At 47.8% G+C, this 27,357-nt stretch overlaps 1 protein-coding gene across 4 annotated transcripts in view; it reads left to right on the top strand.

Moving 5' to 3' along the window:
* The first annotated feature begins 513 nt into the window (after positions 1–513).
* The window catches only part of LOC137547169 (chromatin assembly factor 1 subunit B-like), a 50,708-nt gene continuing 23,864 nt past the window's right edge, over positions 514–27,357 (top strand). For 2 of the 4 annotated variants that reach the window (XM_068270434.1, XM_068270431.1), the window contains exons 1-6: positions 514–592; positions 9,385–9,525; positions 16,218–16,350; positions 22,051–22,165; positions 25,460–25,563; positions 26,992–27,088. In XM_068270434.1, coding sequence (XP_068126535.1) covers positions 9,400–9,525; positions 16,218–16,350; positions 22,051–22,165; positions 25,460–25,563; positions 26,992–27,088 — 575 coding nt within the window. In that variant the 5' untranslated portion in view covers positions 514–592; positions 9,385–9,399. The other 2 variants (XM_068270432.1, XM_068270433.1) reach the window with 2 other exon arrangements.

Here is a 27,357-nt window from a genome sequence, read left to right as displayed (position 1 = left end):
TCGTCATTATTGTTTTACATTGTTACATTGTTTTACATTTACATGGGCATTTACATGTTTTACATTTACACTGTACATTACATTTACATTGTACATTGTACATTTACATTGTTTTATATTTGCAATTTTCAGTGCGGTTTTAAATTGCACAGCTTTTTACACGACACGCGTGTTTGCAGTTTAAAGTACATGGCGCAAATGAAAAATCGCGGAACGATTGCATCAATACTTTTGCGGAAAACACGATGAAAAAAAGCAGATGGAGACTCAGTAATTGCAGGGGAGGACAGCCCAGCAAGTGTGTTCCCTTCCTAAAATACTATGCAACCTGAATAAACTTAAATACCTTCTGTTTTAAGAAGGCACATTTCTGTTTTGTATGTATTGCATTTTAAGAGGGCTTAGGTCCTTTTTAGCTCTTTACACACTCCTAGGAATTCTGGTGATGAGCTTGCTGGGCAGACAAGTGCAGTTCTCCCTCCCCGCCACTAGATGTCGCTGCAATAGAGGCTGTGTGGGCGGAGCAGTGAGAGCGGCGCGGGCGGGAAACTTTCTGCTCTCAAACATTGTACGGAGCCTGCAGGTCCGGGAGGTGAGTGCCGGTACCGGGGAGCGACTTTCCGCTCCTCCCTCAGACAGCGTGAGTGAGTGCCGGGGAGCAGAGGGAGGGCATGGAGCGGGCGGGGACGATACACTGATACAGCATAGTGACTGCAGCGTATGGATGTCTGGATGTATCAGTGCGGGGAGGGGGGTGGTATCCGGCCTGTCACTATAGGGAATGATTCTGCAGCCGGGACTGTCAGGCAGGGACACCCCAGTTCTGTTGCAGATACCCCATCACTGGGATACATTGCTGCAGAATGGGAGGAAAGTGTCACTTCTAGAGATGTGAGTTGTTTGCCGCACAGGAAGCAGAAATGGGAATAGGGTGAATGGAACTTTGCAATGTACTGCTATTCATAACCTGAAGGTTTAATATTTACCTCCTGGCTGATTAGTCAAGTTGTAAGTTAATGAAGTTTCTGAATCTGAGCCCCATGCAAAATTCTGCTTGTGTCCCTGCTAAATCCAGCTCAGAGCGAAAGACCTGTCACCAGTGGCGTAGCTACAAACCTCTGGGCCCCGATGCGGAATCTGGATGTGGGCTCCCCCCCCCCCCCCCCCCCCCCCACACACACACACACACAACAGCCGATGCACACACATATCCGAATCCCCATAGCTGGGCATGGCATGGCTATATCAAATTAGCTTTGCAGCAGCATTGGTGCCACGTTCAATTTGCAGACATACGCAGCACCCAGAGGAAATAGGGCAATTAGTAGCAAGATGCCTTTAATTAGATAGATTACTATCAGTATAGGCATAGAATAAAGATGCATACACACATTCAATTTTGATTGGTCAATCACTGACCAATTTTACCACTGCATGTAGTATGAGGGCCAAGAGACTTTGAATACTGTGAACAGAGCTGGGCTCTCATAATACCTAGAAGTAGTACAATTGGCTATTTAAAATTCTATGTGTGTACCAGGCTTTACAGCTAATACTGTACATACAATACAGCTGGTTTACAATCAGTAAAGGGACAGAGCAACACCTTATACTGTACATACTGGAGGTAGCAGGGATCAGCACACTGCAGCTAGTTTACTGTCAGTACAGGCACAGAGCAACACCTTATACTGTACATACAGGAGGCAGCAGAGATCACCACACGCTGCAGTTTGTTTACCATCAGTACAGGCACAGAGTAACAGCTTATACTGTACATACTGGAGGTAGCAAGGATCAGCACACGCTGCAGCTAGTTTGCTATCAGTACAGGCAAAGAGTAACAGCTTATACTGTACATACTGGAGGTAGAAGAGATCAGTACACACTGCAGCTAGTTTACTATCAGTACAGGCACAGAATAACAGCTTATACTGTACACATTGAAAGTAGCAGAGATCAGCCCGAACCTAGTGCTGGGAATACACGGCTCGATTTTGAGCTGATAAGATGGCTCAATAGATAATTTCCGACACGTCCGATCGTTTTGCCGCTCGATTCTGCATTGGGGACAATGGAAAAAGATAAGGAAAACAAGCGGAAAATAAGAGAATCGCCCACAGATTTGAATGGCAAAAACGATTGGGTGCAGAATCAAGCCCCAAAATCAACCCGTGTATTCCCAGCATAAGGCCCGGCTCACACTTCCGTTTAAAAACTTTGACACACACACACACGCACGCACACACCTTAGCACTGGGTCACAAAGCTGACTGGTAATACCAATTTGTATTATACAAACATGCCTAATTAAACTTCACACTTAAATAGGATAATAATACAAGTGCTTAACCACTACAGAATACTAAAAACACTGCAATAAAATACTACACTATAAAGCATAAATTCCCTGGACAGATTATAGGACCAACACAACAAACATACCCAGTCAATCTGGGGTGCCTGGCACCTGGGTGCAAGATTTTCTCTGGCGCCTATGGGAGTGTTTAAATTAACCGCGTCTAACCACATAACCACACCTATGTCCTGCCTAATCACACCTTCCACCTTTTTACGCATGCATGTGATACCCCATTCCTACCCCTCTTCCATTGGCTTGCTCCTGGCTGGCTTTGGCTGCCTGCGAGTCTGCTAGTCTCTGGACTGACGCAGGCTGAGAGGTTCTGCGAGTGCGACGCAGTCAAACACTGCGTATTTATGGCTGCCTGCGGCTACCTACTCACGCTCGCTGTCGTCGGCTCCTCCCCCCTCCAAGCCCAAGCGTGAGGTGGGCTGCCTGTATCTTTCCCGTTGCGCTGCGCAGCCTGCCACTGTTGCCAACCTTTTATTTTTTACTGACAAAGATTATTTTTACTGACAATTTCCCCACTAAATGCACATAAGAGACACCGTTTCACCAGTAAATGCACGTAATGACAGACAGCCTTTCATCAGTAAATGCACATAATGAGAGACAGCTTTTCCCCAGTAAATGCACATAAGAGACCGCTTTTCACCAGTAAAAGCACATAATAAGAAACCGCTTTTCACCAGCAAATGCACATAATAAGAGACAGCTTTTCCCCAGCAAATGCACATAAGAGACAGATTTTCCCCAGTAAATGCACATAATGAGACAGCTTTTCACCAGTAAATGCACATAAGAGACAGCTTTTCACCAGTAAATGCACATAAGCCCTTTAGGCAGTGAGTGACAGGGAGCCCCTTTAGGCAGTGAGTGAGTGACAGGGAGCCCCTTTAGGCAGTGAGTGAGTGACAGGGAGCCCCTTTAGGCAGTGAGTGAGTGACAGGGAGCCCCTTTAGGCAGTGAGTGAGTGACAGGGAGCCCCCCCAGCCGCCGCTTCCCCCTTACCTTGCAGGCTGCGGCGTGTCAGACCTCAGGATCAGCGGCGACCTGACCAGTAAGAGCGGGTCCTCCAACACACAGCCCCCGGGCGCCTCCCCTGCCTCTTCAGGAGGCGGGCCTGGTCGCCACGGCGACCCCTGCGACCGCGGGCCCTACGCCAGTGCCTGTCACGATACCCCCTGAGCCGGGACAAGGTCTTTAAGCACCCAAGGCTGAGAAACCAAATCGCACCCCTCCATCCCTCCCACCCGTCACACACTGATTGCTATTAGAAAGGTTTTTTTTCGATTAGATAATTTTGTTCGATTATTCCGTTAGATCGAATATACAGATCTTTCCAACATGTCTGATTGGATTTTTATAGGAAAAAAAAGGCATAATTCGTTTTTCTTGATCAAAAAGAGGATTCTTTTCAACTTTCCTTCGATCGTTTTGGTAAAAAAAATAATAATGGGAAAATGGAATGTTTTTATTGTACCATGTATGGGTGCCCCAGGGCCCCCAACACCTTATTCTCTACTTATCTGGCTTGCAGTCACTGCCATGTATCCACTTTTCTTATTTCTCTCTGCTTCAAACACAATAGGGGAATGATAGCTGAGGGAATTGTGTGCCCCCCCTCCCCTACGCTGTGCCCTGAGGCAGGAGCTTCTCTCGCCTCTGCCCGGCCTTGGATACCTCCCTCACCTTTATTTCATTGCAACTGTATATAAACAAAAACACAACACTGAACTGATCTATAACATTGTGCTGAAATAACCAGTAACACATCATCAGCCATACTCAGCTGAGCTTTGGGGGGGGGGGGGGGGGGGGGGGAATAGTCTAGTTTAGGGTTACAGCAGTAAACCCCATAGGGAACAGTTATCCAATCACAGCACCCTCTACAGCACAAAGTATTGTGATTGGCCAAATAGTGTGGTTTACAACAACCTATCTAAAAAAAAACCTATCAGTTCAAGAGGGTGCTGACAACCCAATCACATTAGCAGAATTTCCTTATGAGGTTTCCTGCTGGGTCCCCTAAAGTAGACTAGCGCTGAGTTGTTTACTTTTGTTCTGTCCTTTAGTATATCCATCCAGCACTAATATGAGCCTGCATACTAAAGCCTTGTACACACCATGCAATTTCCCATCAAATCGTCATGTCTATAGGCTAGTTAGGTACAGGTGTCCCCCGGGATAGGCTAGGTAGGTGCAGGCGTCCCCCGGGATAGGCTAGGTAGGTGCAGGTGTCCCCCGGGATAGGCTAGGTAGGTGCAGATGTCCCCCGGGATAGGCTAGGTAGGTGCAGATGTCCCCCGGGATAGGCTAGTTAGGTGCAGATGTCCCCCGGGATAGGCTAGTTAGGTGCAGATGTCCCCCGGGATAGGCTAGTTAGGTGCAGGTGTCCCCCGGGATAGGTTAGTTAGGTGCAGGTGTCCCCCGGGATAGGCTAGTTAGGTGCAGGTGTCCCCCGGGATAGGCTAGTTAGGTACAGGTGTCCCCCGGGATAGGCTAGTTAGGTACAGGTGTCCCCCGGGATAGGCTAGTTAGGTGCAGGTGTCCCCCGGGATAGGCTAGTTAGGTGCAGGTGTCCCCCGGGATAGGCTAGTTAGGTGCAGGTGTCCCCCGGGATAGGCTAGTTAGGTGCAGGTGTCCCCCGGGATAGGCTAGTTAGGTGCAGGTGTCCCCCGGGATAGGCTAGTTAGGTGCAGGTGTCCCCCGGGATAGGCTAGTTAGGTGCAGGTGTCCCCCGGGATAGGCTAGTTAGGTGCAGGTGCCCCCCGGGATAGGCTAGTTAGGTGCAGGTGTCCCCCGGGATAGGCTAGTTAGGTGTCCCCCGGGATAGGCTAGTTAGGTGCAGGTGTCCCCTGGGATAGGCTAGTTAGGTGCAGGTGTCCCCCGGGATAGGCTAGTTAGGTGCAGGTGTCCACCGGGATAGGCTAGTTAGGTGCCCCCAGGATAGGCTAGTTAGGTGCCCCCAGGATAGGCTAGTTAGGTGCCCCCAGGATAGGCTAGTTAGGTGCCCCCAGGATAGGCTAGTTAGGTGCCCCCAGGATAGGCTAGTTAGGTGCCCCCAGGATAGGCTAGTTAGGTGCCCCCAGGATAGGCTAGTTAGGTGCCCCCAGGATAGGCTAGTTAGGTGCCCCCAGGATAGGCTAGTTAGGTGCCCCCAGGATAGGCTAGTTAGGTGCCCCCAGGATAGGCTAGTTAGGTGCCCCCAGGATAGGCTAGTTAGGTGCCCCCAGGATAGGCTAGTTAGGTGCCCCCAGGATAGGCTAGTTAGGTGCCCCCAGGATAGGCTAGTTAGGTGCCCCCAGGATAGGCTAGTTAGGTGCCCCCAGGATAGGCTAGTTAGGTACAGGTGTCCCCCGGGATAGGCTAGGTAGGGGCAGGATTCCCCCGGGATAGGCTAGGTAGGTGCAGGTGTCCCCCGGGATAGGCTAGGTAGGTGCAGGTGTCCCCCGGGATAGGCTAGGTAGGTGCAGGTGTCCCCCGGGATAGGCTAGGTAGGTGCAGGTGTCCCCCGGGATGGGCTAGGTAGGTGCAGGTGTCCCCCGGGATGGGCTAGGTAGGTGCAGGTGTCCCCCGGGATGGGCTAGGTAGGTGCAGGTGTCCCCCGGGATGGGCTAGGTAGGTGCAGGTGTCCCCCGGGATGGGCTAGGTAGGTGCAGGTGTCCCCCGGGATGGGCTAGGTAGGTGCAGGTGTCCCCCGGGATGGGCTAGGTAGGTGCAGGTGTCCCCCGGGATGGGCTAGGTAGGTGCAGGTGTCCCCCGGGATGGGCTAGGTAGGTGCAGGTGTCCCCCGGGATGGGCTAGGTAGGTGCAGGTGTCCCCCGGGATTGGCTGGTTAGGGGCCCACAGGATTGGCTGTTTAGGTGCCCCCCAGTATAGGCTAGCTAGGTACAGGAGCCCCACAGTATAAGTTAGCTATGTGCAGGGGCTCTTGTACACTATCTGCAGCATTAGTGATGTAAGGCATAGTGCCTGGCGTCATATGACTTCAGTACCCATCTTCCACATACTGGAAGATAAGCGGAGCTGTGAAGACAGGCTGGGGCGCTCATTGGAACGAGGGTTGGTATTTATCTAGCAAGGCAGCGGCTGCATCGGGGGGGGGGGGGGGGGGGGCACTATGTCTTACACCACTAATGCTGCAGATAGTGTACAGGAGCCCCTGCACCTAGCTAACTTATACTGTGGGGCTCCTGTAGCTAGGGAAACCCCCTGAGTGGCATGCCCGACATTGGCCTCTATTCATAAAACTTTACCGCAGGTTTACCGCTCAAAACAGCTGACTTTCCCGACCATTTAGCAAAGTGTGCATTCATAAAAGCTGTTTCCGCGTGAAAAGTTACAATCCCCCAGCAGAGCGATACATTTCCGCCTTGTGCTGTGATTTTCTAGATTTATCTAGAAAAAGTAACAAAATGTCCATTGATAAAGATTAGAGCAAGCGTATGCAGACGGGAAATACAGCTTCCTCGGATGTAGCGAGAAGCGTGCGGAGTACATGCAAGTGAATGGGACAGACCTCCCGAGCAGTGCACGGAGGGACTCTGCCAGCTTGTGTGTTTTCGCAAGCCTACCGCGGAAAATCTCCGCACTGCTCTCGCAGCTGGAAACATTTTTATGAATGAACACCCAGAAGTCTAAAATACCGATGCAGTATTTTCCCTCCACAAATTTTTTTCTCCCCAAATGTTTTATGAATAGAGGCCATTGTCGGGCATAACGCTTTCAGCAAGTTTTCCTTGCCTGACAGAGGACCACTATATGAAAACTATAACATTTAAAATACATGTAAACATGTAAATAAGTGTGTTTCTTCCAGAGTAAAATGAGCCTTAAATTACTTTTTTCCTATGTTGTGGTAATTTACTGCAGGTAGTAGAAACTTCGAGGGAGATTCTCACCAAGACACACTCACTCACTCCTTGAAAAGGATACACACTCACTCACTCACTCACTCACTCACTCACACTCTCTCGCCCTGAAAAGGATTTATACAAAGATGCTGTCCATCCTCCCTGCTCACTGCACACTTTTTTGGCAGTTGGAATGAGCAACTGGCATTCACTAAGTGCTTTTGAAAAGAAACAAAACCCTGAGAATCCCCCATGAGGAGATGGGCTGGTCAAAAACCTGTCGGTTCTGTCAGATTTCTACTACCTACTGTAAGTGACAGCGACATAAAAAAGTAATTTATGGCTCATTTTACTCTGCAAGAAATGTACTTCTTATTTGCATGCGTTTACATGTATTTTAAATTTTACAATTTTCGAGATAGTGGTCCTTTAAAGGAGAACTCCTACCTGCCATTACTCATTAGTGTGGGTGGAGAGATGGCCATGTGTTTTACATATTCCTGTCTGGTTCAGCCACGGGACCAACTTGCTTGAAGATACGGTTCTCCGGGAGTAAAGCGGTTACTTACAGCACTTCCAGGTTGTCACTATTCGTATCCATTTTGTTGATTAGCTTACTAGTTTCAGAGGTTCCTGTATTCAGTTTATATTGAACTTCATGAATCTGCAGCTGCAATTGCTACGCCACCTCATGTAATCGCTGGGGAACTGCATCTTCTATTACTTTGTCCAAGTGATGGCCCTTGCACAGGTATGTAAGAAACATATGTCGGGAATCTCAAACGCGCTCTAAATACAACCAGTGGAGTTTCTTTGAATATAAAGTTTCCATACTTTTTTTTTTTTTTTTTAACACAAATTTTCCAAAATGAGTACACACATGATTTGCCGTAGAATTGCATCCGATGTACTACCTACCAATTTTGATTGTCCCAGTACCAAGCTGTGTAGGGACTGCATTCAATTGCCACGAAAACCAGAACTATTAGCATTTGACAGTCTATTGATATGAAGCCTGGTACACATTCAATTCTGATTGACCAATCACTGACCAATTTTTTTCACCTACATGTAGACTAACCGTCAACAGACATTGAATACTATGCACATATTGGGATCGATTCTTAAGGCTCGTACACACGTCGGATTTTCGCAAATGACCCATCATTTGGACGTCAAATCGGGCATGTGTCAAGAAGATCGCTCAAGTCCAGTCTTATCAGCTGAACAACAGACTGTACACAAGCCCGATTTGACATCCAAACTACGGGTCGTTTGCAAAAATCCAACGTGTGTATGTACCTTTAAAGCATTATAAAAGTCTGTGCAGGCGCTCAACATAGCATATAAAATTCACATGAACAGTTCCAAAAAATGTCCACAGCAGAAGTAATATCCACACTGGGTACTCTCACCAAATCGGGTGGCTGATTAAATGACAGATCAGCATAAAGGCATATCAGTAGCATCTGGTGGGCATCTAAAGATGCGTACACACGCACTACGCCCGCCAACGACTGGTCCGTCAGACCCTCCCGCTGGGCGGACTTTCAGGCGACACTAGCGTGTGTATACGCACTGTCGGCGGACTGATAAGGCTGTCTCTGAGCGATCCGCCGGTTAATGTGTTTTGGTTGCATGTTCAGCATATAAAATGTCTATTTGGAGCGTAAAGGTGGCCACTAACGGTCCAATTTCTAGGGAAAAATCGTTTGAGGGTTCAGATAACTCTAATCAGGTGTAATCTGGTTGGTTGTAAATAATCTCCGTTGATCGGCACAATCGATTATGAATGATTGGATCTTCGTTGATCCAAAATTTGGATTTTTGTTGTTGGTTGTGATAGATAGGATACAAAGATTGGTTTGTTGATGGTGAAGTGAACTATATTATATTTCACTTCCGATCAGAATTACCTGATGGCTCGATAGGATTTTTCATTAGAAATTGGATCATTAGTGGTCACCTTTTAGTTTTACAGGGTGATTATAGGACCCTGATACATGAGCGCATTGCTCTTCAGGGACATTGCCATTTCTGGAATAAAGATGACATGCAGAAATCCTGTTGTTGTTTTAGGGAGAACCCCTCCAGTGTGCACAGGATTTCACTTTCTTTTTATTTTAATTGATTTTGTTTTTTTTTTATATTTCCATTGAAATAAAGAGCCTCACTGCCAGAATGAAGGTTGTCACCTGTGAGATTTCCTGGCACAACCGCGAGCCGGTCTATAGCGTTGATTTCCAGCATGGGACGACGGATAAGATGAACAGACTGGCTTCTGCTGGAGTGGACACTACAGTGAGGGTAGGTGACTCGCCTCATGAGAGCTATTGGGAAGAGAACGTTATTGCATGCTAACCTTTTGTCATTTAGGCTGGTTTCACAGTGGGACGTTACAGGCGCACGTTAGAGCAGCCTGTAACGCAGCCCACCGCACAGTAATGAAAAATCAATGGGGCTGTTCACAGTGCGGACGTTGCGTTACATTGTAACGCTGCGTCACAAGGCAATGTACTGCATGCAGTACTTTGGACGCGGCTGAGCCGCGTTAGACTGCTTGCACATGCTCAGTAATGTTGGGGAGGAGCGGAGACCGGCCAGGCACATGGCTAATTAATATGCACTGCACGTTATGACGTGCAGTGTTTACTTTCTGGAGCAGCCGCTCTGTGCGGCGATTGGCCGGCGGGACCACGTGATGCCGCATGCGCACAAGAGTGCGCATCACGGCATCACTGACGCCAGAGTGAGCTGCACAACGCGGCTCACTCTGACGTCCAGATCCAGCACCACCAGGCGTTGAGTTAGGGGGACGTTATGCGACCTTAACGCCCCCTCTAACGCAACGTCCTGGTGTGAAATTAGCCTTAAAGGACATCTGGAGTGTGAGGGATACGTAGGCTGCCATATTTATTTCCTTTTAAGGAAACAAGTGACACCCATGCTAACCTAGAAATATAAGACGCACACATAAGTAGATTAATACTAGTTCTACTTATATAACAGGTGTATTGCACTGTCCACTTTATGATTCCTGTGAATTTTATAACGGAAAAGCAGAGAATCCTATTCTAGACAGTTTCCATCTTGGTTACCTTTGAATTAAGCTAATCCTGACAGCATTTCCTCCCTCACTCTTCTTTCTCCTCTTGCTAATTGTGTATTTGTAACCCGCCCTCCTCATAGAGTCTCCAGACACTCTTAGGGCTGGTTCAGACGGGCGTTTTTGTGGCGTTTAACGCAGCGTTTCAGACGCAGCGTTTTTTGGGATCTACTGCCATCCCATGCAAGTGAATGGGAGCGTTTAGAGCTGGCTTTTGCAGGCTTTCATGAAAGCCTGGCAGTAGATCCCAGCGTTGCGTCTAGTCTCAAAAGCAACATGCTGCTTTCAGAGGCAGTAAACGCGAGGAAACAATAGCAGAGACCAGAACTGCTAGCCTTGAACGCTTTTCAAAAGCTTTCAAAACCTAGCTTTTAAACGCTGGCGTTGAACGCAATGCCAAGCAAAAGCTCAGCAGACGCCCGTGTGAACCAGCCCTTACTGAGGTCTGTATTGGGAAGTGCACTGTCTTATGTCAGTAGTAGGAGGGGGAAATATATTATAAAAACAACCTCCCCCCACCCAAGCTTGCAACTGTTTTGCCAGGTGATGACAATTAAAGGGCCAGTGATCCTAAAGAATGTAATGTGATAACTCCAAACCATAACAGCAGAAAAAGTTTTGAATGCAGGATTAGCATCTTAATCACTTAATACACTCAGACCAGTTGCTGTTGAAGTTAAATGTTTATGGTGGCAATCCCGCTTAAACAATGCCAATTGCCTGGCAACCCTGCTGGGCTTTCAGGCATCAGTAGTGTCTGAATCACACCTGAAACAAGCATGCAGCTAATCTTGTCAGCTTTTTTTGTCAAACATCTGATCTGCATATTTGTTCAGCATCTATGGTTAAACGTAGTAGAGGCAGAGGATCAGCAGGCCAGCCAGGGAATGTGCATTGTTTAACCACTTCAGGACGAGAGCAACTTTCACATATCAGCGCTGCTCCCATTCATTCACCAATAACTTTATTACTACTTATCGCATCTAAATGATCTACCGTATATACTCGACTATAGGTCGAGAAATGTAGGTCTGATCTACTTTTGTGAAGCAGGGTGGTCGACTTATACTCACATCAGACCTAAATTTCTGACTTGCAGCTGAGCATCGAGTCCCCTCTACTCTGCATCTGCTGCATTCTGCCCCCCTAGTGCTACCAGCCAGTCAGATCGTATCCCCCTGCTCTAATAGAATTTTTGGTTGTCATAATGTCGCTTCCCCCCCGCCCCCCCCCCTCCACACAGGAGAATGGACTGACCACCGCTCATTACATATGCCTTCAGGCAGCGGCTGAGAATGCTGACCCCCCCCCCCCCGCTCGGCACGTGATCCTCCGTAGCTGCGGGGGTAGGAGCTGCTCACTGTGCCTCACTCATTGTACCTGATAGCTGAGATGACTAACGCAGCTCTCTCCCCAGCAATCGCTCTATAAACAGCGCTGACACTTCAGGGAGAGCGGCTATTAGACAGGCTGTGCTTATGACAGTGATGCGGGGGCGGAGCTGAAATTGGCTGGAATGGAGGGATTTACAGCAGCTCCTAACCATGTTGCGGAGGTAAGAGCCGCTCTAATTCTCTCCGTTCCAGCCACCCATCATTGCCTTCACCAGCTGTCCCTGATGCAAGCAGCTTTTTTTTTAAGACACCAGCGATTTAAGCTCCTCCCCCTGCGTCACTGTCATAAGCCCAGCCTGTCTAATCGCTACTCCCCCTGAAGTGTCAGCGCAGTTTATACAGATATTATAGTGTCACTGTGCAGCGCCCGGGAGAGAGCAGCGTTATTGATCTCAGCCAGCAGGTATCTATCCCAGCCAGATCTGGGTCGACTTATACTTGAGTAATCAAAAAAATTCCAGCTTAAGAGGGTCAAATATTTGGGTCGACTTCTATTCGGGTATATATTGGTTTTGTTTTTTTTCCCCAGGACAAATTTGGCTTTTAGCATGTGATAATTTTGTTTAGTAATTATCTTATTTTCTATGCATTTTAAAGGTAAAATAAAGGGGGAAAAAAAACTATTTCTCCATTTACATTCAGTATAGCTTTACAATAAACAGTGCTAACTATAAGTTAAACCCACAAATGTTATTTGCTTATTCATTCTAGTTATTAAAACAGTTAGATTTTGTTCCTAGCACAATGTATGGTGACATTATTGTATTTGGAAAGAAATGTCTTTTTCTGTTCTTTTATTTATTTATTTTTTTTCTCATTATACACTCTCGATGATTACAAGACCTTATTTGCAAAAATAATAGTAATATATACCCTTTATGGCATACATATTTAGAAGCCGTGTTCCTAAGGTAACAATATGTTTTTTCTTTTATATTCTGTAACTTTATTATTTTACAAGTTGTTTATTTTGGTACAGAATATGCGAAAATGTAATTGCTTTTGATTGTTTGTGACTAAAAAGAATACACAAGATATGGGCCTTAACCCTAAAATTGTCTAAACTGTATTGTACTACCTATCCCAGTTAAAATGTTACCACATATGTCTCTAGTAGTTTTCTTACAACTTTTTCAAGTTTCATCATCATTTTGAAAATGAATTTTTATGTTTAGATTGAGATTGTCCCTACCTTTTTTTTTTGTGATGGGGTCCAAGCTGCAAGACACACCAAACTGTATTCTACAACTCGTCATGGTTAAAACAATACCACATGTGCCACATTTAATAACAAACTGATGGTGCATTGGCCACAATTACAATGGACGTATATCGCTGTTGCGTCCCGTCCTGCTCTGCGGCTGCTCGCTGCTGCTTCCTGTCCCGTCCTGCTCTGCGGCTGCTCGCTGCTGCTTACTGTCCCGTCCTGCTCTGCGGCTGCTCGCTGCTGCTTACTGTCCCGTCCTGCTCTGCGGCTGCTCGCTGCTGCTTACTGTCCCGTCCTGCTCTGCGGCTGCTCGCTGCTGCTTCCTGTCCTGTCCTGCTCTGCGGCTGCTCGCGGCTGCTTCCTGTCCCGTCCTGCTCGCGGCTGCTTCCTGTCCCGTCCTGCTCGCGGCTGCTTCCTGTCCCGTCCTGCTCACGGCTGCTTCCTGTCCCGTCCTGCTCGCGGCTGCTTCCTGTCCCGTCCTGCTCGCTGCTGCTTCCTGTCTCGTCCTGCTCTACGGCTGGTCGCTGCTGCTTCCTGTCTCGTCCTGCTCTGCGGCTGGTCGCTGCTGCTTCCTGTCTCGTCCTGCTCTGCGGCTGCTCGCTGCTGCTTCCTGTCCCGTCCTGCTCTGCGGCTGCTCGCTGCTGCTTCCTGTCCCGTCCTGCTCTGCGGCTGCTCGCTGCTGCTTCCTGTCCCGTCCTGCTCTGCGGCTGGTCGCTGCTGCTTCCTGTCCCGTCCTGCTCTGCGGCTGGTCGCTGCTGCTTCCTGTCCCGTCCTGCTCTGCGGCTGGTCGCTGCTGCTTCCTGTCTCGTCCTGCTCTGCGGCTGATCGCTGCTGCTTCCTGTCTCGTCCTGCTCTGCGGCTGGTCGCTGCTGCTTCCTGTCTCGTCCTGCTCTGCGGCTGGTCGCTGCTGCTTCCTGTCTCGTCCTGCTCTGCGGCTGGTCGCTGCTGCTTCCTGTCCCGTCCTGCTCTGCGGCTGGTCGCTGCTGCTTCCTGTCCCGTCCTGCTCTGCGGCTGGTCGCTGCTGCTTCCTGTCCCGTCCTGCTCTGCGGCTGGTCGCTGCTGCTTCCTGTCCCGTCCTGCTCTGCGGCTGGTCGCTGCTGCTTCCTGTCCCGTCCTGCTCTGCGTCTGCTCGCTGCTGCTTCCTGTCCCGTCCTGCTCTGCGGCTGCTCGCTGCTGCTTCCTGTCCCGTCCTGCTCTGCGGCTGCTCGCTGCTGCTTCCTGTCCCGTCCTGCTCTGCGGCTGCTCGCTGCTGCTTCCTGTCCCGTCCTGCTCTGCGGCTGCTCGCTGCTGCTTCCTGTCCCGTCCTGCTCGCTGCTGCTTCCTGTCCCGTCCTGCTCGCTGCTGCTTCCTGTCCCGTCCTGCTCGCGGCTGCTTCCTGTCCCGTCCTGCTCGCGGCTGCTTCCTGTCCCGTCCTGCTCGCGGCTGCTTCCTGTCCCGTCCTGCTCGCGGCTGCTTCCTGTCCCGTCCTGCTCGCGGCTGCTTCCTGTCCCGTCCTGCTCGCGGCTGCTTCCTGTCCCGTCCTGCTCGCGGCTGCTTCCTGTCCCGTCCTGCTCGCGGCTGCTTCCTGTCCCGTCCTGCTCGCGGCTGCTTCCTGTCCCGTCCTGCTCGCGGCTGCTTCCTGTCCCGTCCTGCTCGCGGCTGCTTCCTGTCCCGTCCTGCTCGCGGCTGCTTCCTGTCCCGTCCTGCTCGCGGCTGCTTCCTGTCCCGTCCTGCTCGCGGCTGCTTCCTGTCCCGTCCTGCTCGCGGCTGCTTCCTGTCCCGTCCTGCTCGCGGCTGCTTCCTGTCCCGTCCTGCTCGCGGCTGCTTCCTGTCCCGTCCTGCTCGCGGCTGCTTCCTGTCCCGTCCTGCTCGCGGCTGCTTCCTGTCCCGTCCTGCTCGCGGCTGCTTCCTGTCCCGTCCTGCTCGCGGCTGCTTCCTGTCCCGTCCTGCTCGCGGCTGCTTCCTGTCCCGTCCTGCTCGCGGCTGCTTCCTGTCCCGTCCTGCTCGCGGCTGCTTCCTGTCCCGTCCTGCTCGCGGCTGCTTCCTGTCCCGTCCTGCTCGCGGCTGCTTCCTGTCCCGTCCTGCTCGCGGCTGCTTCCTGTCCCGTCCTGCTCGCGGCTGCTTCCTGTCCCGTCCTGCTCGCGGCTGCTTCCTGTCCCGTCCTGCTCGCGGCTGCTTCCTGTCCCGTCCTGCTCGCGGCTGCTTCCTGTCCCGTCCCGCTCGCGGCTGCTTCCTGTCCCGTCCCGCTCGCGGCTGCTTCCTGTCCCGTCCCGCTCGCGGCTGCTTCCTGTCCCGTCCCGCTCGCGGCTGCTTCCTGTCCCGTCCCGTCCTGCTCGCGGCTGCTTCCTGTCCCGTCCCGTCCTGCTCGCGGCTGCTTCCTGTCCCGTCCCGTCCTGCTCGCGGCTGCTTCCTGTCCCGTCCCGTCCTGCTCGCGGCTGCTTCCTGTCCCGTCCCGTCCTGCTCGCGGCTGCTTCCTGTCCCGTCCTGCTCGCTGCTGCTTCCTGTCCCGTCCTGCTCGCTGCTGCTTCCTGTCCCGTCCTGCTCGCTGCTGCTTCCTGTCCCGTCCTGCTCGCTGCTGCTTTCTGTCCCGTCCTGCTCGCTGCTGCTTCCTGTCCCGTCCCGTCCTGCTCGCTGCTGCTTCCTGTCCCGTCCCGTCCTGCTCGCTGCTGCTTCCTGTCCCGTCCCGTCCCGTCCTGCTCGCTGCTGCTTCCTGTCCTGTCCCGTCCCGTCCTGCTCGCTGCTGCTTCCTGTCCTGTCCCGTCCCGTCCTGCTCGCTGCTGCTTCATGATAGATCATTTCTGCATCCTTTCTTGCTACACCATCATTTACCCCAGTTTTCTCCTTTACCCTCATGCTTAATGATCAGACATTGCTGCTTTCTGTCCTATGCCACTCTACCATTACTGATGCCTTCTGCCTCCTTTTTTTTTCTCCTTGCTCCATAACTGACCACTGCTGCTTCCACTCTCCTATTCTGTTCCTCTAAATTTGATTTGCACTGTTTTGTCTTCCATCCTGCTCTCGTTACTGATCACTATTGACTCTTCCTACACGCACGCACACACGCTATAGTGGGCCTTTGTTGCCTCTTCTCCCCTTCTGTCTTGTGACTGATCCACAGAGTGTCCTGCTCTATAGTGCTCGTTAACCACTGATACACAGTGTGTTTTGTCCCATTTCAGTCCTCCTGTACTGGTCCCTGTTGTCTTCTGTACCATAACAGATCCCCTGTGTCATCCCGCTGTGCCATTGCTGATCTCTTATGCCTCCTGTCTTCTGTTTCACTCAGCTGGGCGTATTTTGCATTTTTTAGATATGGAAAGTGGACAAGGCAGAAGATGGGAAAGCAGGGGTAGAGTTCCTGGCCAACCTTGCTCGGCACACCAAAGCTGTCAATGTTGTACGATTCTCCCCAAACGGTGAACTTCTGGCCTCTGGTGGAGATGGTGAGATTTATTCAAAATTACCCGTTTCTAAATTAAATATACATTTTCTTATTTGTTTAGTGAGCGATGTTAGCTATGAGTGCGGAGCTTCTCGTAATCAAAGTTTAAATTGGATAGCTCTGCATGCGACAGAAGGGGCTTAACTTACCTATGTCGCCACCTATAGCCAATGTGTTTCACTCGCAGTCCACATAACGTAACTACTTCCTCCTTCCGGGTTTGAAGGAGGAAGTAGTGAAGTTGCGCTGACACATTGGCTATAAGCAATGGCATAGGTAAGTTGACACCTCCCCTCCGCTGTGGGCATCGATATCTAGTTTTAATTTCGATTGCGAGTAGCTACGTAGTCTTAGCTGCTCGTAGCTGACATTAATATTGTCAACAGAGTAATCAGCAGTAAAGGTGCAGACTGTGTAAAATTTTCTCAGATACTAATTGTTTGTGTCTCTTTAATTCCATTAACCCTTACATTGCCTGCTAATTTTTTACATACCTACATGCGAGTGACAACTATTTTTGAATTGTCTATTAAATCTACATTTGCCAAAATCCACACGAGTCAGCAGGGATTGTCTTTGAGGTGCAAATACACTCACCCAAAGGATTATTAGGAACATCATACTAATACGGTGTTTGACCCCCCCCCCCCCCCCTTTCACCTTCAGAATTGCCTTAATTCTACGTGGCATTGATTCAACAAGGTGCTGAAATCATTTTTAGAAATGTTGGCCCATATTGATAGGATAGCCTCTTTCAGTCGGAGATTTGTGGGAGGCACATCCAGGGCGCGAAGCTCCCGTTCCGTCACATCCCAAAGATTCTCTATTGGGTTGAGATCTGGTGACTGGGGGGGGGGGGGGCATTTATTAGTACAGTGAACTCATTGTTATGTTCAATCCCTGAGAATTACTCTAAGCTAATCTTCAACAAAAAGTATGGCTGACACTCTCCGGGGTGTTTCACAGGATAAATCCTTATGACCAGCAAAGGTCTGTGATATCACATGGTATATATAGAGCAAGCCCACTAAGGACGTGGCTAGGCAATTTGCATGACAAACGTATGCAAATTCCTCAGCAGTAGCAGCAGCAGCAGGCTGCAATACTGACAAAAGGTCTCTCTTCCAGAGAACTGCAGAATGCAGACCTGAACAATGGCCAAAAAGCTGCCTGCCTGCACAGGCAGCTGAGCAGATCATTACAGTAATTAACCTATTTTGGTTCCTAGACGTAGAAACTACGTCCAGGGACCATGCGCGCTCCCGCGGCCGATTGCACGCGCGCTCCCAGCCCGCGGGTCGTTAGCCAGGCAATCAGTGAATCAGGCTACGGTGCCCGATCACTGATTCCTCTCCCCCGCTGAAAAAGCGACAGCTTCTCTCGGAAGCTGTGCTTTTTCTGGCCGTTGCCTCCCCCTGCGTCACTATAAGCGTGTGTTACGCTTAGAGTGACGTCATGTACACAAACTCATGGCCGCCATCTTGTGGCCAAAAAGTAAAACAACTAAAAGTAAAAAAAAATTAAACACACAATTACATTATAAAACTATAATTATATCCCACCCTCCCATAAATACCCAAATAAAATGTTTCATATAAAAAAAAACCATTACAAAAAAAAAAAAAAAATAATGTAAATATTTACCTAAGGGTCTAAACTCTTTAAATATCAATGTAAAGATGAAATATTTCTATTTTTTTTTATTTTAAACTTGTAAATAGTGATAGATGCAAAACGAAAAAAATGCACCTTTATTTCCAAATAAAATATTATCGCCATACATTGTGATAGGGACATAATTTTAACGGTGTAATAACCGGGACATATGGGCAAATACAATACGTGAGTTTTAATTATGGAGGCATGTATTATTTTAAAACTGTAATGGCTGAAAACTGAGAAATAATGATTTTTACCGTTTTTTTCTTATTCTTCCTGTTAAAATGCATTTACAGTAAAGTGGCTCTTAGCAAAATGTACCTCCCAAAGAAAGCCTAATTGGTGGCGGAAAAAACAAGATATAGATCAGTTCATTGTGATAAGTAGTGATAAAGTTATAGGCTAATGAATGGGAGGTGAACATTTCTCAAGTGAAAACGACGGAACGCGAATGGGTTAAAATAGAAAATATGAGAAAATGTTTTATTTCTAAGATAATAATCATATATTTATATATACAGTAATAGCTGTGCTTAGTCCACAAACCTGAAATAAACCAATCAAAATGAGTTACTTGTGCTGTTCCAATCAAGCAGTCCCCGTATTTTTAAAGTCAGATATACATATCTGATTGTGACTGTATATATGATGCGTACACAGGAATCTCATATTTACTAAATAATATCTATGCTGTAAGAATAAAGCCTGATGTGTAGCTGTGTCACTAATCGAGATGGTCAATGAGATGGAAATAATTCTGCGCTGATGCTGGTTTATGCAAATGTATGCACTCTCTTTGCTCATGAAATGAAATCATTTGATATGTTAAAATTTGGTTTGGTGACTACGAATTAAAGGGTACCTGAGACGGATGAAAAGAAGTTATACATACCTGGGGCTTCCTCCAGCCCCCTTCAGGCTAATCAGTCCCTCGCTGTCCTCCTTCGCCACCCGGATCTTCTGCTATGCGTCCCGGTAATTCAACCAGTCAGCGCTGTCCGGCCACATGCCGCTCCTACAGCCAGGAGCATTCTGCACCTGCGCAATAGTGCTGCCCTGCGTAGTATGCTTCCGGCGGCGGAGTGTGTACATGCAAACTAAGCAAGACTGGCTCAAGTACCTGAACTCATAGCAGAAGATCCAGGTGGCGGAGGAGGACAGCGAGGGACTGATTAGCCTGAAGGGGGCTAGAGGAAGCCCCAGGTATGTATAAAACTTTAATTTCATCTGTCTCAGGTTTACTTTGTTACACAGTAGTACTATACTCTATATATGCACTCTCCACAGAGCTGCAGATAATCCACTGAGAATGTTGTGCACATTGAACACAGGTGTTGTCTATCGCCTATAAACCTGGTTCAGATTGTGCATGAAGAATGTGTAATAGAGGAAGAATTGCCTCATTCTCCTGCAGAGTACCTGCACATCACTCTTGCATGTACCCACAGTAACATTACCTAGGGCCTGATAGATGTTCTTTGTTCTTTTACAAGTACTCTTACCAAGGACTAGTTTTAGTCTATGACTAAAGGGAATAAATATGGCATATGTATGTCTACATATCCTCTCTTCAGTTGTCCTTTAAAATTCCTAAGCGTTGGCAGTTAAGAGATGAATTTTATGTTACATACTTTCAATCAACAAGATTGTAATATGCAAATTAGAGGTGTCTGAGTCGGTGGAATCCTAAACTGAGGAGTCTGACTCGGTGGATTTTTGTACCGACTCCACAGCCCTGGTTATTTCAGTCAACGTTGCTCTTCTATCAGCTTGAATTAGTCGGCCCATTCTCCTCTGACCTCTAGCATCAACAAGGCATTTTTGCCCACAGGACTGCCGCATACTGGATGGTTTTCCCTTTTCACACCATTCTTTGTAAACCCTAGAAATGGTTGTGCGTGAAAATCCCAGTAACTGAGTAGATTGTGAAATGCTCAGACCGGCCCCTCTGGCACCAACAACCACACTCAACCAAGCTCAAAATTGCTTAAATCACCTTTCTTTTCCATTCTGACATTCAGTTTGGAGTTCAGGCGATTGTCTTGACCAGGACCACACCCCTAAATGCATTGAAGCAACTGCCATGTGATTGGTTGATTAGATAATTGCATTAATGAGAAATTGAACAGGTGTTCCTAATAATCCTTTAGGTGAGTGTACATTTGGAGATGATTGAGAATTATGGACTGCAACAGAAGAAACCAGGCAGCACCTGTGTACAGTCTGTCGGCCGGCTGATGAGGCGGCTTTTGACTGTACACACGAGGATACTGTTGTCAGAACTGCTGTCCCGCGGGTGGGTCTGACGACCCGTCATTTGAAGGAATCAGGCGTGCGTACGTGCCTTTTATGAACTACTGCTTTACCCTGCAGGAATTAGTCCACTTACTAAACTTGCATCTCAACAGGGGTGCCTCGTGTAGACCTCCTCGGGCCCCCAAGAAAAGGAAGCAGCACTGCCCCAAGCAAACTCACTACCTGGAAGCACTGCAACTGCTCCCCGGACTAGAACAGAGAAACAGCAGACAGCCCTGAGCGTGGCTACCGTATGGGGAGAAAGCCCACAACTGCCCTCCCTGTAGACAGATTCCTGCCTGATAGTGAATTGCATACATGCAAGGGTATGCATACAGCATGACCTTAGAGCGACATCTCGAGAGAAGCAGGGATGGGGGGGGGGGTTGTTAACTTCAGTCAGCCCTAGATTGAGATTTATACTGGTAGAGATGAAGGAACGCTCCAGGCACTGCAAGTCAGTAGGCTTTATTTCAATAAGGGGGTTATGACCAAACGTTAAGCATTAGGGTAACTGCAATAGCTGTGGGCTGCAAAGTCTGTTGTCGTACCACTTGGCAACCCACAAATGGTGCCGATACCCTGACGCTTATGTACCTGAGCTGAAGCTCGGGTACAAATTGAGATGACTCCTTAAAGAGTGGGAAGCCTCAGGATCTTATTTCCTCCCTGCTCTGATGTCCCCCGTCGTTAAGCACGCCCCATCCCCCCCCCCCCAAAAAGATTAGCGACAAGGCATTGTTGGGGGCCCACACCTCCTCTTGCAAGCGTGGCTGCACAGTAAGCCGTAGCCATGGGCTTCTGTGCTACTGCAAATGTGCGGCCGCGCTTGCGTGTCTACTGCGTGCTCAGTGACGGGGGACATCGGACCACCGAGGAAAGCCTCAATAGGATCCTGAGGCTTCCCTCTTCAGGTGAGTTTCTTATTTTGATCCTGAGCTTTGGCTCGGGATTGCTTTAATGCTTCACTTTTGGTTGTAACCTTTTTATTAAAATAAAGCTTATTGACTTGCAGTGCCGGTAGTGGGCCTTTACCTCTACCAGTATACATAGACTTAGCATCTTTACTCCTTGAGCACTCCAGCTGGCTTCACCACACAGGGTGCTTTTGTTATGCCGCCTGAGTTGAGAGGGAGCAGAGCAAGAGGACCGGAGTGCCCATGTTTTCCCAGTGCTGTGGAGTCGGAGCAATTTTGGAAACCTGGAGTCTGAGTTGGAGTAGGTGGTTTCATAAACTGGGAAGTCAGATGATTTTTGCACCAAATCCACAGTCCTGGTAAGTATTAGACTAAGGAGTCAGAGTTGGAGCTATTTTGGGTACCTGGAGTTGGAGTCTGTGTTTTCATAAACTGAGGAGTTGGAGTCAGATGATTTTTGTACCGACTTCACAGACCTGCGTTCTCCCTCTCTCCTGTTTCTGATGGAGAGTTATGCGAACTAAATCAAGATTCAGAATTATGCTCATTATAAAAACGTAAATGAATTAATCCAAATGCTGTTGAAGCTGCAGAGATTTGCATAATTATGCGCCAACTTAAAACATTCATTAGTTTTAGTTCAGTGCAAACTCTCTACTTGACTTGCAATAGTTCTAAGATGTCAGCGGCCGTCTAAGGGTTAAACTGAAGTTGACACTGATTATCTGTCATGTTGGACGTCAAAATGCTGGTTCACTCAAAAATGTGCTATAAGCTTGTTAAAAACCTGTATCTAGACTAGACAGAACATAAATCTTTGTATGCTGCAGATGCTGTAATACTTTTATGGAAATTGAGTGAGACCAGAGAACCGGAAATAACACCATTCAGTGAGGAAGAGCCTGAACAGAACAAAGAAAACTGGACTGTGTACAAATCCTTGAGGTACTATCATGTGATCCATACACTGTACTGTAATTTGCACCCTTCACCTATATTAGCACATATTGGGTCCGTTTGCAGACTGGGGGTAAAGGGGTGGGTGACATGTTTGTCTCAGTAGCCAATTAGGCTGTAGAGTGAGGTCGGTGTGATTGGTCGTCAGTGAAATGTACAGTCATGGGTGGGGTTTTGCCTCAAGGGAAGGGTTTTTAAACCCTCTAACTTCCCTCACCACCGTAGTGGGTAAAATGAATTGCAGAAAAACATGAGGAAGGGTCCAATAGTAATATTTATTGAGCTACAATCCTGTTATAATAATTATCTAGGCTTGCAGAATTATAGTTACATTGTATTTGAGTAATTAGTGAGCACCGATATTCTTACCAAGTATTGTAGCATCACCCAGAGAAGATCGGGAACCTCAGCGACCTCTGAGGGGAAATACCTGGTGACGGCATGTCTACTTGTCCTTCGAGAGTCCCAACTCGAAAGTATTTTTCCCTCCTTTATATAGACAGAATTCAATGTCTGTCAATGTGCGCCTGTGCAGACAGGGCACATGACTGCGTGGTCACAATGGGCTCTATTCATAAAACTTTACCGCAAGTTTTCCGCTCAAAACAGTGGACTTTCCCGACCATTTAGCAAAGTGGGCATTCATAAAAGCTGTTCCCGCATGAACATCTACAATCCCCCAGCAGTGCGAGAAATTTCCGCCTTCTGCAGTGTTTTTCTAGATTTATCTAGAAAAAAGTAACAAAATGGCCATTCATAAAGATTAGAGAAAGCGGTATGTGGACAGGAAATACCGCTTCCTCGAAGCCTGCGGATTACATACAAGTGAATGGGACAGACCTCCCAGAGAGAGCAGTGCACGGAGGGACTCTGCCGGCGTAAGTGTTTCCGCATGCCTTCCGACAGCTTACCGCCAGCCTTCAGCGGGAGATCTCCGCACTTGCATCGCAGCTGCCAACATTTTTATGAATGACCACCGAGAAGTCTAAAATACCGCTGCGGTATTTTCCCTCCAGGAGTTTTTTCGCCACAAATTTTTTATGAATAGAGCCCAATGTGCTTTAGAAGCGGCACCGAACACGACTGACTATTTTTGCTTATGTGAGAACTTGCACATCATCTCATATTTTGACTAGTGTTGTAGATAGCAAAATTCTCATGGCCAGTCTTCCATGAGAATGTTATGGTTAGATAGCAACACTCTCATGGTCAATCTTCCATGAGCATGTTATGGTTAGAAATATCTCATAGCCAGTTTTTGATGAGAATGAACAAATGTTATTTTGAACTAGAACTGACTTATAAAAGAGGTATATATATATCTATCTCTATCTATCTCTATCTCCTTATCAATCAGACATTCATGTCACTTTTGTATCTTAGGTGGTTGTTTAGTATTTATGCGTTTATAATTTTCCTGCAGTTGTTTAAATAATTCATTTAAGAACCATTTTAAAATGTAAAACGCATATGTATAAAATGTGTTTCAGGGTAAAATGCACGGTAAATTTATTTTTTCTTACCCCGCTTTGACTTGCAGTAGGTTGTAAAAATCTGACTGGTTTTGGACAACAATCAAGTCTCCTTATGTGGGATTGTCAGGCTTTTTCTTGTTTTCAAAAGCACTTACTGAATGGCAGGTGCTTCGTGCAAGTGACTAGGGTGCCTGGCTGGCATCTCTTAGTAGCTCCTATCCAGGAAGGGCTTTTCTAAAGCATAAAGGTTATACTTAGGATCCCCATGAGGTGATGGCCTAGTCCTAAACCTGTCAGTTTTACTGCCTACCATAAGCAGTGTTCTCCCCAGGCTCGTTTAGGCGGGTGCTCCACCCGGCTAGTTTTGGTGAGCACCCAGCTGTCATCAGTTCACCTCCTCCTATGATGTAAGCAGAGTTGCACACAGAAACACCGGCCCTGCATTCTCTCATCTCGCCCCACCCGGCTACTTTTTCATGCTACCCGGCTGGAAAGAAATTCTGGGGAGAACACTAAGTGACAGCAACATAGGAGAAAAGTAGTTTGTAGAACATTGTAATGTAAAAAATTTACTTATGCATGTATTTTTAACTACCTAACGACCGCGTCACGCCACGGTGGCAGCCCCAGAACTGCCTAACGCCGATTGGCGTCAAGTTCTGGAGTTTAACAGGGAACGCATGCGCGATCGTTCCCTGACGTTTCACTAAGCGGAGCTCCTTGATCAGCTTGCTAGCCGCTAAAGTCCTCTCATAGGCAGATGCCTATGAGAGGCGGAGATGAGTGCCTATCACCTCCCTATGGCGATTAGGACGGCCCAGGGGGGAGAGAGGTCGGAGGGAGGGAAAAGCCCCCCCTTTCTCATAAAAAAAAAATTAAAAGTTGCAGCAGCGATCAGATACCTCCAGCAGTGTCCTATCAAGGACAACAAAAGGAGGTAAAATTAATTTGTGTGGTGAGTTGCAGGGCTGTGCAGCAACCTGACCAAGCTGCACAGCCCTCTATTGTGAAGAATAGCCTGGTCTTTAGGGGAGTGTAAGCCTATGGTCGTCAAGTGGTTAAGATTTTTCAATTCATGCGCGATAGTGGTCCTTTATCATTCCAAGTCACAAACTACTATTAGACCCTTATTTATTTATTGTATTTATAAAGCGCCAACATATTACACAGCTTAGCGTTTATCCCTCCTCTGTAGGATATAGTGATATTCCAAGATGGTTGTCGAACTGTTCTTTGTATCTGTGACAGCCATGGAGAGTCTGTAGTCAGGTCCAGATCCTTACTTTCTCATGCTGTAAACCATAAAGAGAGCCCGAGGTGGGCTCATAAAATAATAAAGAAAAAAGTAGGCTACCTGATCTGAAGGGCTAAGCGGATCAGTTAGCAGCAAAACTGCTGCTCCCCGCCACTGCTGTAGGCCACACTGGCCTACTTTCACAACCTCTGGGTCACAACGCTGGAATGAGACTCTCTCATTCACATCATGCAGAGAGGCGGGGGCGTGGCCCGGGAGAGAGAAAAACCTGCAGGAACGCCCCTGGCAGGCGTTTTAAACAGACAATCCCTCTCCCCTATGTTTACCTCCGAAATAGCAACAAATATTCTCGGTAATCTTGCTGGGCTACAGCGCGGCGGTGTGGGGACACAGAAGCATGTCATGAGGCAGAGAACATGCCTCTGTGTCCCATCTGCCCTCCATGGAACTGCCTCTGGTTCTCTTGAAATCTAGTACTATGGTTCTTCAGTGTTTCAGTTTGTAAATGCATTGCTTAATACACAAATGTAATCCTCTCCTTTCTGTGCACAGGGGTCACCTGGAGGACGTTTATGACATCTCCTGGACACAGGACAGCAACTTCATGGTCTCTGCGTCTGTAGACAACTCAGCCATCATTTGGGATGCTGTTAAAGGTGTGATGGGGTTCATTGTCTTGTGTATTTACAGTACTCGGGAATAAGCTGCTAGCTCCTTTGTATAGATCAGCATTACTCAAATGTGTTATTAGAAGTATTGCACATGATATGGTACAGCTGTATGATATACTACTGTTCAAAGGATGGCAAAACGGGGAAATATTGATCATTAACCTGACCTACTGTATTTAAAGGGACACTTAAGCCAGAAAAAAATGAGATTTACTCACCTGGGGCTTCTACCAGCCCCCTGCAGCAGTCCTGTGCCCTCGCAGTCACTCACTAATCCTCTGATCCCCCGCTGCCAGCTAAACTAGCTGGCAGCGGGGGACTAGAGGATTAGTGAGTGGCTGCGAGGGCACAGGACTGCTGCAGGGGGCTGGTAGAAGCCCCAGGTGAGTAAAACTCGTTTTTTTTCTGCCTTAAGGTTCACTTTAACAGTTTATGCCTAAAATGAACATCTGTGATAACACAGTTTACACAGCAAGAAAGGGACAGTACACAGAAACAGTTTATGATAATTGAGGCTCATAATGACCTGTCAGCAGGGTCAGCTCTTCTGCATCTACGTCGTCTGGTGTGTTCTGCACCTGCAGAGTAGTTTTGCGCAGTACCTGCCAGATGATGTGACCGCATGTGCATGAGTGCTCTCTGTGCAGGTGCAAAAGAGCCTGCCCCCGCTGGCAGGTCGGGATCATTACGGGCAGCTAGTAGGGACCCCGAGGAGGTCCAGGGCTTCAGTGAGGGACTGAGGCGGCTGAGGGGCTAGAAGAAACCCAAGGGGAGTAAACAGATTTTCATCCTTCCTCGCCTCGGAAGTCATTTAAAGGGAGACACTTATGGAAGCTGCCATATTTATCTCTTTGGCTACAGGAGTGTCTGAATCGCACCAGAAACAAGCATGCAGCCAATCGTGTCATGATTTTTGTCAGACACATCTAACCTTCATGCTTGTTCAGGGTCTGTCTAAAAATAAGGGGAACCTGAGGTATGGTGGCTGACACTTTTGAACAATGGTAGTTGCCTGGCTGTCCTGCTGATCCACTGCTTCTAATACTTTTAGCCATAGACCCTGAACAAGCATGTAGATCAAATATCTGACACAATTGTGACCAGTTTAGCAAGTTTCAGGTGTGTGAATCACACTGACCAGAAAGATGAGCAGGACTGCCAGGCAACTGGCATTGTTTTTAAAGGAAATACATTTGGCAGCCTCCACATCCCTCTCACTTTAACACAAATGTCAGGAAAGTGGATAAAACATGTTGGCATTTAACTTTTATGTTAAAAAAAATAAAATAAAAAATAAAATCAGTTTTCCATGTCATAGTTTTAGACCATTTTTTACAATAGTTTAAACTGGATGTCATTCTTTGCGAATGTCTCTTTACACATATATCTCATATCTGTTCTCTGTAATTATAGGTCAGAAACTATCAATCTTTAATGAACACAAGAGTTATGTGCAAGGAGTGACCTGGGATCCTTTAGGCCAATATATTGCAACACTGAGCTGTGACCGGTAAGAGCTGATGTGATCAGTGTAGTATTGTGTTATGGTATCTTCCATTGAGGCATTTCCTCCAGTGTATATTATGTAATGGGAGTCTATCTTCTGAACATCAGCTCTTAAAGCATACCTGGAGGTGCATATGTCAGTATGAAGTAAACATACACACACCACCAAACTCTTTGATGTCCATTGGCTATGCTCACTTCACCATACTTTATGAAAGGAGTCTTATACTACTTTACAGTGCCATGCTAGTCCATGTTGACTGTCCTTTGCAT

The sequence above is a fragment of the Hyperolius riggenbachi genome, chromosome 2 (genome assembly GCF_040937935.1).
Source record: "Hyperolius riggenbachi isolate aHypRig1 chromosome 2, aHypRig1.pri, whole genome shotgun sequence".
In the NCBI taxonomy this organism is placed as follows: domain Eukaryota; kingdom Metazoa; phylum Chordata; class Amphibia; order Anura; family Hyperoliidae; genus Hyperolius; species Hyperolius riggenbachi.
The sequence above is the reverse complement of the archived record's forward strand: the minus strand, read 5'-3'. Positions and strand labels throughout refer to the sequence as shown.